Below are 13601 nucleotides of genomic sequence, written 5' to 3'. Positions count from 1 at the left end.
TGACCAAACTCGAAAAACCTGTTTTTGTTTCACTTGTTTCATGCCTACATTGAGGCAACTATTATGTGTTCCTCATTTGTCACCCCAATCCACTTCTTGATAGTTGAGGGTTATATTTTGCTACGGGCAGAATTTTTCTAATAAACTGTAACCCAAGTGTGTTTATTCCCTATGTGTACTAAATGAATGTGGTAGTGGTGATAATCACAAAAGACTTCTATTTTTGTAGGCTATAAGCTGATTCCATGAGACAAGTGTGTTGCTGGCTTCCTAGGGGCATGAGGCACTTTGTGTAAAAAGATCCTACAGGCTAATGGGCGATACATAAAGTTCACCTCATCATCACTATGCCACAAGCTTGCCACGGGGTTTTTGTTTTTTTTTTTAAACTCCAAACACTTCAAATACAAGTAACCTATTGATTTGATATCACAACTAGAAGCAGTCAGACACTTGTGAAAAGGTTCATGGAACTTGTGTGTGTGACCGTATGTGCCAAGGTGCACAGGTAGAGGCCAGAGGACAACTTGCAGTTGGCTCTCTCCTACCTTGTGAGTTCTAGAGATTAAACTCAGCTCATCAGGCTAGGCAGCAAGTGTCTTTACCCAAGGAGCCATCTTTTTGAGTTTGCAGTCCTTATGAACTTTAAAAGACAGAAGTTAGAACAGTAAGTTTTTCATTATATGCTTCTTATTTTAAGACAAAGACATATAAAAGATACATAACATTGTTGATTTTAGAGCATCCCACAACTTTAAAGGTCTGGGGAAAATAACTGAAGGGTAAGTATGTTGTTAAATCTTTAGTAAGTTTATGAATCAGTGCTTTTACAAAATAGCACAGTCAGAACATCAAGATGGCCATATGGTCTAAGGCGCCAGACTGGATATACCAGTACAGCTAGGACCGTACTGCCACACATCACCATTCTGTAGCTCAGTTGCATGATCGTACTTTCCACAAAATATTACTGCAGTCCAATGTTAGGAATGCCAACTCAGTGCCTGGGATATAACTTAACATCTCAGTACTTAATACATGGATAATCTTCATTAAATCAACCCCCCCCCCCACCGAGGACGGTAACAAGACATTAAAAGTAATGAAGAGAAAATGAATGGAATCAGCAATCTAATGTGTCTGAATCGAAGACACGTTGTAAATGCATGTGAGGTAACTGAATGGTATTTTAGGTGTTATCTGTATGTTCATACCCATTTCAGCTGATTTAACCACATGGCAAAGTACTTCCAACCCAGGCAGTCCCATCCAACCCTGATCAACAGTTGTATTTGGTAGTGGATTTATATCCATGAGTAAAGTGGAATGCTCTTTGGGCCTGAGTTTTAAATTCACCCAGATGCTGGTCTCTTACAAAGATTGCTGGCTTCCACCATGAACCAGGAGTCAGAGAGTGCTCAGGTGCCCGCACTGACAAGCGACCAGTGAACCTCTGCCGTATAAAAGCATGGTAATTATTTCAGCTTTAGCTTTAGCCATGAAGTTGTCATTAAGTATATCAAAACAACCCTATCCTATCCTTAGAGGGGAGGTGTTGTCTAGGAACTTAATGTAGTAATTTCTTTTGAAAAACCCTCTCAAGCCCAGCCTAGTAAGCCAGGACAGAGCCATCTTGATATTCATACTTTAGGGGAAAATGAGAAGTAGCAAAGCTTCAAAAGCCAGTAAAGTTCATCCTTGGCCTTCCTGAACTGTCTCCAGTTCTGTTTCACTTAATCGCTAAACAAGACGAAAAGAGTACCTTATTTTATATGACTTTATTTTACATTTAGAACCATTTTATGCTTTACTTAAAAAAAAAAAAACAAACAAAACCTCTCACTCGGCTTTTACTGTTACTAAAGCATTTTAACCAAAATCTTGATTTAGGAAGACATTTTGCATTATTTTAAATATTTTCATTCTTCCAGTAACTAGTAAAAATAAATTTACAATTAGGGTTAAGTGTCCTAGTCTAATTTGTTCATTTACTATTGATCAAGCCTGCCATGTGTACACAGGGCTTATGCTGATGTTTTATATCTTTGAAACACACTGATGCTTGGTAGCTCTTAATTCAGAATAATATTTAAACATAAAAACCAATGTCTCATTTTGGCTAACTTATACAATTCTAATACAGCATGGGGTTGTCTACATCATGTTGATCTTCACTATATTCAGTTTAAAATATTTTAGTGTTAACAGGATTGTGAATGCCATATGGTTCAGTCTTTAAAGGAAATTACAGAATGAAAGTACAATCCCTTTACACATGACAGCTATCCAAGGCTAGAAATCCTAAACAGGAACTGAAAATAGATGAGGGCTGAGAGACTCTAGAGGGACCTTTTGTTCCTTGTTATCCCACTGAGTAAAACTGCTAAGTCCATGAAATGTAAGGGTACTGGTCAAAGACCAGTCGTTTAAATAAAAAAAGAAAGAAAAAAAAAATTAACCTGTAGTTAACTCAAACTTTCTGTGCTGTTTAATGGTCACACTTCACTTCTACTTGTAAAAAGAAAAGGCCTGGCTGGGTGCCATTCAGGGTTCTCTGCTAACTGTAAAATGTGGACTGGTTTTCTTAACTTTCTCATAGTCCAGATGTACATAAATTTAAAAAAAAAATATATGACTATAACCATGTCAGTGCATTGTCCCTGCTTTAAAAATGTTCAACTATATAAATAAAAACTGTTTCTTCATATTACTTGACATTTCTTCTGTAATTTATTTAAAAAAGTAAAATATAACAAGATACTTAAGAAAAGGCTAGATACAAAAGTAGTTAAGCTGTTCACGGAACATTAAAATTTTCCAAAATGTCTTTTCAGTAATCATGATCTTATAAAGCATTTTACAGTTATCAGAAAGTGCCCAGCTGAGTGTACAGAACTGAATTCCCTTAGTGCAAATGTCTGTTGGGACTCCCGGACAGTGGCCTGTCTGACTGTGTTGACAAAGGGACACAGCAAAGAAGGTGACTGTGATAAAGTCTGGTGCACTGGCCCCACATGAACAGAGAAGTGCCCTCTCTCTCACCTGAACAGATCACACACAAATATTAATGCTATCTTGGAGCGCAATGCAGCTGAAGTAACCGCAGTAAAAGTGTTTTTATAGGTAAAAGTGATTTTGTCTCTAAAATCCCAATGTTAAGAACTTTTTACAAGCTCCATATACATAATACACAATTGCAGCCAACCACAAATTAAACACCAAAAAAAAGTTAAAATGAAAACACAGAACATACTTAATTTTTTATTTTGAAATTCCCTATTCCCTCTATACAAGAACCTTTGCTGAAACACTTTCTACAAAGGCAGCAGTGAGTTTTCAGAACATTTTACATTTTTTCCCCTCAGCAAAAAAGATAAATCACAGTGTAAATTATGTTGTTCTGCTGTCATCTTTGGCTGGGGTTAGACCTAGAAGTTGGCGACTAGCGGACCATCATAGACAAAAGATGCCAGTGCTTCTCAGGCCTTTAAGCTACACACTCGACAAGGAATGTTTGCATTTAATCTCCTTAAGGTACCACCAGGGGATATGACAGCATTAACTTCCATAAACTTTTATAGACAAATGGGAAAAAAAATCTACAAAATTAGCTAGTAATATTACACAGCAATACACACTTTTTATACTCTACACAAAACCAAAATTCTTGGTCTTAATGGCGAGTAGTAACTTTTGTTTGAGAATCTGTTTAGAGGAATAGAGTGGGACATAAAGTCGAGAAATACAAGTGTTTGCAGTAGGAAGGTGTTGGTCGTCTGGTGGTCTTATTGTGATGGACGGCATAGGCTGAAAGCCTTCCTCACTGGCTGGCAACGACGGGCTTGATGTCCAGAAGTAAACCTAAGTAAGAACACATAATTACAATTTTGGCTTTTATAGGCTAATAGTCAACCTTAATTATTGCAATATAAACACCCAACTTGATGTTTATTTATTTATTTTTTATTGTGTATATGATGTTCTGTCTGCATGTATGCCTGCAGGCCGGAAAAGGGCACCAGAACTCATTAAAGATGGTTGTGAGCCACCATGTGGTTGCTGGGAATTGAACTCAGGACTTCTGGAAGAGCAGCCAGTACTCTTAACCTCTGAACAATCTCTCCAGCCCCCCCACTTGATATTTAAAACATAGTTTAAAAATAAATTCTCACAAACAGAACTCCCCAAATATGAGCTGACCAAGACAACAGACATGCTAAGGTGGACTTTGGGGGGGGGGGCGCCCCCCCCTCCTCCCCCGCGCTTTAGCCATTAACAAATTACTACAGACAACCATGATGCTGAGAGCAGAAGAAATAGTCTTTCCTAGAGAAAACTGGTCATCAAATATCAAATGGTCAGTCCTGAAAACATATCTACATAACATTTTACTTATGCATTTAGGAATGTGAACCAACACTCATACAAGGCGGGGAGGGGAAGCATGAATTTCAAAAAAAAAAAAGCAAGGAGGGGTACACATGGGAGAGTTTTGAGGGAGTAAAAGGAGGAAACAATTTAATTATAATCTTAAAAAAATACACACACAAAATACCCCTTAGTTTTAGAATTCTTTTCTTATACTCAAAAACAGAATCGATTATATTTCAATAAATTGCACCAAAAATCGTTCAGGACACAAGGGTTATATCATGGCTTTCAGGTGTCTGCCAGTGACTTCTGAGGCCTTTGCTACAGCGAACATCTCTATCTCTTCTTGGGAAAACACATTTCTAAAAAGAAAAACTAACACTCCCAGAGGCTGTCTAAACACTATTTTATCTACTAGCAAAATAATTCAGTGTTATCTATATCTATATCTATATGTATAGTACATCAAAATTCACACAATAAAGTCATGGAACTCCAGTACCAATTTATTTTGTACAACCGTGTAAACAAATGATGCCCAATGTCAACTGTTACTCTATTTCTGTTAGTAAATATACCAAAGAAATACTTCTTTGCAGAAGTGTTTATTTTTTATGAATATAACACTCTGCGGAGAACTACCCTGTACATCCATGCACCAATTTTCTGTGACAGAATTTAATCTATGGCATTTACTTTGCATAACTAAGCACTGAAGTCAATCTGACTTTCCAGAGTATCTCAGAAACTTAATTGTGGTTATTTCCTAAAGCATAATTGTATACGAAATTTCATCTCAGAATGCTACAAAGGGAACAGAAAACACAAATCCTCATTTAACAGTAAGAAAAGGCTTCATGTAAAAAGTTTCTTCCAGAATAAATGAGTTGGGATGGGAGAGGTGGCTCAGAAGGTAAGAGCACTGACCGGATACTGTTCCAAAAGACCTGGGTTTAATTCTCAGCACCCAAATAATGACTCAAAGTGATCTGTCACTTTAGTCCCTGGGGAATCCTATGCCCCCTGCTGGCCTCAGAAGGCCGTACATGCACATGCAGGTAAAACACCCACATATATCAAAGAGAAATTTAAAAACATCAAAGTAGATAGTTAAGAGAAATTAGTGACAGATTTAACACAACTTTCATCGGTAAACTAGCTCTTTAGGAGGGAAATCCAACACCCTATCTCCTAAAACACCAAAGCCAAACAAACAAAACCCTTGTATTTCATCCTACAAATTTTGTGGAACTTTTAACTTACAAGGTCCTGTCGTTCCGTCATGCTCATTTTCTCTACTATTGACCAGAACCAACGCTTGAACTGTAGGAGCTTCTCAGCATTCTCTCCTGAGAATATAAAGTCAGTGTGTTAAATAGATGCAGTTTCTTTAATACTGGTAAACTTCTCACATAAATTAAAGCAAACTTTAAAAACCCACTATTATATAACAACCTATAAAGCACAAAGGGAATAAAGAGGGAAAAAAAATTTTCAATTTTTCTGTAATTTGGGCTATCGCACACCTTTAATACCAGCACTAGGAGACAGAGGCAAGTGGGATCACTGTGAGTTCAAGACTAGCCTGGTCTATGAAGCGAACTGCAGGACAGCCAGTGCTACATAGACCCTGTTTCAAAAGAACCAAAAGTAGAAAGATAAAAATAAAGCCTATAATATGGTGGAGGCTGTTACTCTTTCTCGCTGCAGCTATCAACATAAAGAAAGGAAACTACGGATGAACAACCCACGTGTAGTTTATAGAAGCGAAAGGAAAAAATTCCCATTTGTGTATGTAGTGATTGTAGTATAGCTACAATCTTCTCAATTAACTACAAAAGCTTAAAAGTCTACACTCACTCTGAATGTCTAAAAAAATACAACAACTTCAGGGCAAACCAAACTCAGATAAAGCTTATCTGCAAAAGATTATCACCGCTTTCTTTCCCTTCTAGATTCATCCTGTGACTTTGTGTCTTTAAAATGAAGTGAGCCTGTCATAAATGTGCAAAGCAACATTATGAGAACACTTACTGTTTTCGTTACTCTAGTATATAGAAGTCATCTATCTTCTCACCACAAACAATTTTACTGCGTTCTAAATTATACCCATCTTGTTGTTTGGGGTGTGTGTGTGTGTGTGTGTGTGTGTGTGTGTGTGTGTGTGTGTGTATAGAAGTCATCTATCTTCTCACCACAATTTTACTGCGTTCTAAATTGTGTGTGTGTGTGTGTGTGTGTGTGTGTGTGTGTGTGTGTGTGTGTGTATAGAAGTCATCTATCTTCTCACCACAAACAATTTTACTGCGTTCTAAATTATACCCATCTTGTTGTTTGGGGTGTGTGTGTGTGTGTGTGTGTGTGTGTGTGTGTGTGTGTGTGTGTCCATGTCCCCCCCTCTCTCTCTCCCTCTCTCTCTCTCTGTGTGTGTGTGTGTGTGTGTACATGCATGTGCACATTCTGATTTTTTTTAGGCAGGTTCTCATTTTATGTATCTGCAGCTGACCTCAAACTTCATATTCTCCTGCAGAGGCCACCCATAAAAAACAAAAGAATAATTTAGCTCTAAGCTATCAAAATATTAAATTCCATTTAACCATACCTTTAAAGGTAATTAAAAAAAAAAAAAAAACAACCCACCACTGACTATCATCTTCAGGGCTTGGGAAACCCTCTTGGATCTAAGAGGGCACATTGAGCAAATGCTTCATCCGTCTCGTCAGACGTGCAGTTTCCTACCTGACTCATCATTGAAAGAGGTAAAACTGATCAACATCTGCACATTGACTTCCCCACAGCCATTCACCAAAAGCCGAAAGTCTTCTGCTGTTAAGTCTTCTAAGGAGTTTTTTGGAAGCACATCTAGTAGACCCTTCCTCATTGCCTAGGAAATTTGAAATTTTTTTTATTATAATCAGCACTTTTTATTTTCCATGGCATGGGTTTATACAGACTCCAGTTCAGAAGTTACCTAGTGGTTTTCTATCAGCAGAAAGCACGTTAGATGTACATCGCTCCAGTCAGGCAAAAGTGCATCTCAGAAAAAGCACAGTCACAACCAATCCCCCCAGACTCAAACCCCAAATCTAGACACTCAAAAAAAAAGAAAAAAAAAAAGAAAAAGAAAGGAAAAAAAAAAGATCCTGCCTGCCAACAAAAAGATGTTCACAGAGCTGTTCCAGGTCCTTCCATTCATTAACTCACCAATCTTATCCTCATTTTGTAGAGAATGAAACCAATGAACTCAAGTACTAAGTAGCCTGCTGATGAGCAGGTAGAAGGCGGTGAGTATGAACTTTTTCAACAATCACTGCCGGGCTTGAATTTTTTTTTTTCTTTTTAAAGATTTATTTATTTATATGTGTAGTGTTCTGCCTGCATGTATGCTTGCATGTCAGAAGAGGGCACCAGATCTCATTACAGATGGTTGTGAGCCACCATGTGGTTGCTGGGAATTGAACTAAGGACCTCTGGAAGAGCGGCAGTGCTCTTAACACTCTGAGCCATCTCTCCAGCTCCACTCTTGGATTTATAGAAGCTTTATCCTGGAAAGGAAAAGCTTTAACATTACAGGTCCACGCCAGGCAGTGGTGGCACATGCCTTTAATCCCAGCACTCAGGAGTCGGGAGGCAGAGGCAGGCGGATCTCTGTGAGTTCGAGACCAGCCTGGTCTACAAAGCGAGTTCCAGGATAAGCTTCCAAAGCCACAGAGAAACCCTGTCTCGGAAAAACAAAACAGAACAAAAAAAGAAAAAAAAAAAAAAAAAAAAACAATTGCAGGTGCAGTGTGTTGCTTTTGGAAAAGGACTGAGTGCAGAGCTGGCTGCTGTCTTGAGAACTTCATTTTTGGAATGCCCCCTCCACTGCTGTGCTCGGGCAATGAGCCACTCAGTAAGCACCAGTCTAAACGATTGTGTTAACAATAGATAGGGAAACGTGCTTTCCTCTAATATGTCAAAAAGAAACACTTTGGCCAATAAAAACCTGGGGTGTGACAACTTGGACTCCCTGAAACAAACGCTGGTGACACTTGTACTTGGAACCCTTCAGGCTCTGCCTAACACAGCCGCTGCCTCTGGTTATACTGCTAGGGGTGTTTCTGCATTTAGTAAGCAAGACTGGGTCCAGTGAATCCTAAGTTAATCAGGAGATACAGGTTGTGACAGGATGCTTAAAGGACGACATTTCAGCCCTACAAGCTCCCGGCCAACTTTTGCTCACCACAGCTATTTTCTCATCACTCTATAATTTCCAATAGTTACATCCAAAAGAAAATGAGTACTTAGTCTGAACTCTCAAGTTTAGATATAAATTCATTTTACATTTTAAAATTTGGCCCTTTTGTAGACCGATTACTGGGCTAATCCACCACAACGCTAAAAGTTAGCTCCATCATGTGACACAATACTTTTCTAGAGAGTACTCACGTGCTCCATCACATGACACCATACTCACACGCTAGCTCACATGACACGAGAGTACTCACGTGCAATGGCTGTTCTGCAACTGCCAACATTCTGTGTTCTGCGTACTTCCTCACATACTCATACACATTCTGAGGAGTGACTGGGATGTTCACACCGTTTGGAATGAGTTCAACCTGTGGAAAATTCAGCAGTGACATTTAAAAGCAATGCTGAAAAACAACAACAGCCCATGAGGATTTTATTTTCTAAAATTTTAGAATTTAAAATTTTATCTGACAAATATCTGAGAGGTTCGAACCTTGTGGGCATACATGAGTACAAAAATCCGTCTCAAGTCTGTCTTGCTGCTTCCTAACTCCTCCCTCTGTTCATCTCGTACTGTGCTCATTCTTTAATGGGTGCATGCACCCCCCCCCAATTATTCTTTATAAAATGAGCCCAACAAATAACCCAATTCTCTTGCAAAATCAGAAAACAGTGATTAGCTTTACCTGTCCTCCACCCTCTTCTTTACACAGGTCAATTGCAAATGCCAAATCCATGGCTGAGAAAACAGCCTCAGCATCGGAGCTCTGAGAGGCCAGGATCAGCTGTCGCAAACTCTCATACATTACAGGGTCAAAAAAAGCAAAGTCATGCCAGTTGACCTAGGAACAATCAATCACACAGGACAATCTGAAAAGCAGCTTCTTTTCTTGACCCAACAGTAAATTACAATCTGTGATAACTTTTATCTTTGGGGGGAAGGGGAAGTGATAGGGATTGAACCCAGGACTGTGTGCACACTAAGTAAGTGCTCTACCACTGAGCTATATCCCAGCCCTAATTTTATTTAACTTAAAGGTACAGTGATAAAGAATTTCCCATAAAACTGCTTTAAAGAGGGAAAATAAAAACACTTTTGGCCTTTACAATTCATTTTTCATAACAGGAATTTTAAAAGTTAACTGCTAGGAGGTTGAGCCAACAGCAGGCTTTAAAAATAATTTGGAAAACCAGCATTTTTTACTGAGCATTGATGATGTGAATACGCTGGCTTTTGACTGTTTTCATGTGCTCTTCATGGCCTCCATACAATACAATACAGGCTACTGGATCCAATCTAAACGGCTCTAAGAGATTTATAACTTACAAAGGTCACACTACTGAGTTAAACTGAAGTCTACCAGATCTTATGAGCTAAAGAGTTAACATACTAACATTTTTATTTTTAAGAGCTTTGGTTTTCAGTCAAGTTTTATACATAAGAGCATTTTAGCTGGATATGTCAAGAGTTAAATTGTGGTCCCAGCTGAAAAGGAAAATATATACCTCCCATTATAATAGGCTCATTTAATGAGAGCAATATCCCATGATTTAGCTAAAGACAATTAATTTGGCACTAAAATGTGACCCATGTGATGAGGTCACAGGCCCTAATGGAGGGGCCTGTAGTTATTTTGTTGAATAGACATGGTATACCTATCAAATTGTCTTCTCAAAAACATTTTGTATGCACACACATTTAATGCTGCTGTCAACTTCCGTTAAACTTCTTTCTGCAGTGGTCATTTTGACTGCAGATTCACCTGCTCAAAGTACTCAGAGCGAGTGTTGACTGTCCAGCCCTAAGTGGGAGATGTGTATACTACCCAAGGCCCAGAGTTTATTGTGTTAAGATGGGTGGGTGGGTGGGTGTGTGTTTATGTGCGCTCGCGTGCAGAAACTGACAAGCTTAGCAAGCTTTTAAGGACAGCTATGGGCATCAATACCAAGTCATGGACCTAAGTGACCACCCACATCTCCCTAGCAATCTATACAATTAATGGCTGGTGGTGGAGGACAGACCAGTTTCTCCAGTGATTTAACCACTGGCCAAGTGCCCACGCTCCTGTCAACACCTTAATGACACCCACTAGGTCACAGGCAAAAACCACTCAGTGGGTCAGACAGACGTGAAAGCAGAAGAAGGTGACTAAGGAGAGTGGGAGGGGAGGGGACAAAACAACACGAGCAGAATGGAGACGACGTAGGTGGAAATGTCCCATTATTACTTTGCATAATTAATGTGTTATTAAAAATCAGCAGAGGAGCTAATTAGTACAGCCACCTCTGAAAAAGATGGCTCTCTTTACAATAGCTTTAGAATTGTTGCGATACAGTGGGATAGTTAGCAGCACATGTTAATCTTGCCGCTGTCAGACTATCAACACATGAAGAAAACGGTGCCATTTTATAAGCCAGAGCAATACTAAGCATGTCTGCTGCTTCTCTTACTCTTTGGCCCCTCTGTGGCATTTACATGTGTTTTTCAAGTTGGAATGTTGTTGAAAACTATCTTTATACTCCACTACCACCCACTTGTGACCAATTACAGTGGCTTTGGCTTCCCAAGCACTGTGTGTCAAGCAAAGTATTTTTATAAAGTTGTCAAGAGTGTTCTCTTTAGTAGGATCCAGGTCTGTCAGGAACCAACTCTACTGTGCAGTCTCCCCACATTCAAAGACTTTAGCAATGTCATTAAATACTCGGCAATCATGATTATAATGCTTTCACACAAACTGAGTAAATACTATATAGGGTACCATTCATTACTTTGCAAAAGAAATGTTTACAATTGTAAAAGCAGTTATATGTATCAAACTTACTTTTCTACCAAGCAACACTTTAATTACATGCCTATTCAATGTGATAGGACATAGTTCATTTTGCAACAGACATAGTCCAAGAATCCTAAAAATAAGAACAGAAATATAATTTAAATTCGAAACTAATTGTATAGTCCCACACATACATTATATATATATAACTTCTCTAAGCCTCATTTCTACGAAGCATAAAATAGAGTACATATCCAATTTTAAAGCTAATGTATTTTTAGCCAGGGTGTGTGGTGACACACCTCTAATTCCACAGCCCTGGGAGCCCAGCCTGGGCCACACAGAACACTTGGGGCTAGAGGAGTAGCTCAGTGGTAGAGAGCATGCTTAGGATATGACAAAGCCCTGGGTCCAATCCCCAGATTCAAATATTAAGGATAGTTAGTTTACCTGCCAATGTTCCTGAAACAATTCAGCCTTGCTTCTGTGTTTCTGCCAGGTCTTGGAGTATAAAATCCCCTCTTTCCAGGTTGGTAAAACAAAGGAGCATTGTCATCACCATCATCTGTGTCATCTAAATCCATATCCACTACACTCCGACTAGAACCATGACGCTTTCGGTTTTCCTAATGACAAATTTATCAGAGATGAGACTCCTGAGCTCATTTAAGAAAATGAAACACAAGAAATGGTTCTCTGAAATCGTTCAAAGTACAAGAAAAGCAGAGCAGCATTCATATTTAAATGTGTATAACAATATTAAAGTTAAACTCTGAGCTATACTACACAAACCTTATATATGCTGAATCTTAATTTCTGTTATTAAAATAAAACCAGTTGGGACTGGAGCCTTGGATGACTGGGGGAGTGTGTGCCTGCAAGCATCTTCTACTGCACAAAGCAGGCACGACCTGGGCATGGGCCTGCGATGCCAGCACTGGGCTAGAGTAAAGCCCTAACCTTCAAAACAAAAAACAGCTCTGTCACCTTACCGCCTCGAAGGTATGTTTAGTACCTATAGAATTCTGGATTGACAGTTCTTTCAGCATTTAAATGATGGCCTCTGTAGTTTCAGATAAGAAATCCACTGTTTTTCAAAGGACTGTTTTCTTCTTTGACTATCACTTCACTGTGTCTGGACAGTTTTGGTGCAGTCTGCTCAAGTCTACATCTTAGGAAAAAGTAATTTCTCCACCAATATTTCAAGGAGTTTTCTACAGCCATCTCCCTCCCACTGCCTTCCAAAGCTGTCTGTGTCATCGCTCTTTTACTATGGCCACAAACCCCGAGACAATACTTGAGATCTGTTTTCTACCTACCCTATTCATTTTGTCATTGACCTAATCCAGTGACTTTTTCCCTTTGGGGGATTGTACTTGCACTCAAAAAACTTGTTTGAATCTCGTTTTTAAACTTGGTTTTCTTACTGAGAACTTAATCACCATCCACAGACAAACTCTTTTCTGAGGAGAACTGGTCAGTCTATCTGGTTCTCTGTGGAGTAGTTTTTGAGCTTAGGAAGGTTTGTAGCTGGTACATTTTTGGTATTGGCTTGTGACTCTAAGTTATATTAGAATTTGCACTAGGGGGAAGGGGGTTTAGCACCACACAAGTTCCAATACCAATTCTATCTCAAAACTGTTCACTGTGCTATTTCAGAGTACCCTGCATATGCCCCGCCTGTGTGTGACACCTGGGCAGCACTTCCCATGCTTCTCAAAAGCCTTTTGCTATCTTTCAGGTAAGACAGAATAAAGTTCAGTTTTACCCTCTGGCTGAAAAGAGAATTCTGGTCATTTGTCAGGTTGAAACTATTTATTTGTTCAGAATTCACAGGTTTTGCATTTGCACTGATTATTTTATTGTGACCAATGAAAGATATAATAGTGAGTTTTCTCCTCTCGGCTAGCCATCAGAAGATTAATTATGAAATACAAGAAACAAACTATACCATGCCCACAAAGTGACATATAGCTTTCTTTGCATCTTTGGCACCAGCAGCTTCCTGGAGGAGTGGCTCCTCAGAGTCTACACTGCCTCTCTCCTCTGCTATTCAGGTCCCTGGATCTCCAAACCTACGCTTAATACAAACATAAAACAGCCAGTGGCTGGTATCATGTTAATATGTAACTCAGTTTTTTATTTTGATTCTGTGTATAACATAACAACCACATAGAACTCTTTCTGTACTGTGAATCATAAATTTTATATACAAAGACACCA

The 13601-nt window shown here is 39.0% G+C and overlaps 1 protein-coding gene across 1 annotated transcript in view; it reads right to left on the bottom strand.

Annotated features, from left to right (window-relative positions):
• Positions 1-3229: 3229 nt before the first annotated feature.
• The window catches only part of Ubr5 (ubiquitin protein ligase E3 component n-recognin 5), a 68781-nt gene continuing 58409 nt past the window's right edge, over positions 3230-13601 (bottom strand). The window contains exons 52-58 of the mRNA XM_027431380.2: positions 11829-12004; positions 11427-11511; positions 9291-9446; positions 8859-8972; positions 7111-7255; positions 5635-5720; positions 3230-3861 (exon numbers count right to left, since the gene is read on the bottom strand). Of these exons, the coding sequence (XP_027287181.1) occupies positions 3649-3861; positions 5635-5720; positions 7111-7255; positions 8859-8972; positions 9291-9446; positions 11427-11511; positions 11829-12004 (975 nt within the window). The 3' untranslated portion in view covers positions 3230-3648. The remainder of the gene's footprint in view (positions 3862-5634; positions 5721-7110; positions 7256-8858; positions 8973-9290; positions 9447-11426; positions 11512-11828; positions 12005-13601) is intronic.

The sequence above is a fragment of the Cricetulus griseus genome, chromosome 10, assembly GCF_003668045.3.
Source record: "Cricetulus griseus strain 17A/GY chromosome 10, alternate assembly CriGri-PICRH-1.0, whole genome shotgun sequence".
NCBI lineage: Eukaryota > Metazoa > Chordata > Mammalia > Rodentia > Cricetidae > Cricetulus > Cricetulus griseus.
This window is presented reverse-complemented; position numbering and strand designations above follow the sequence as displayed.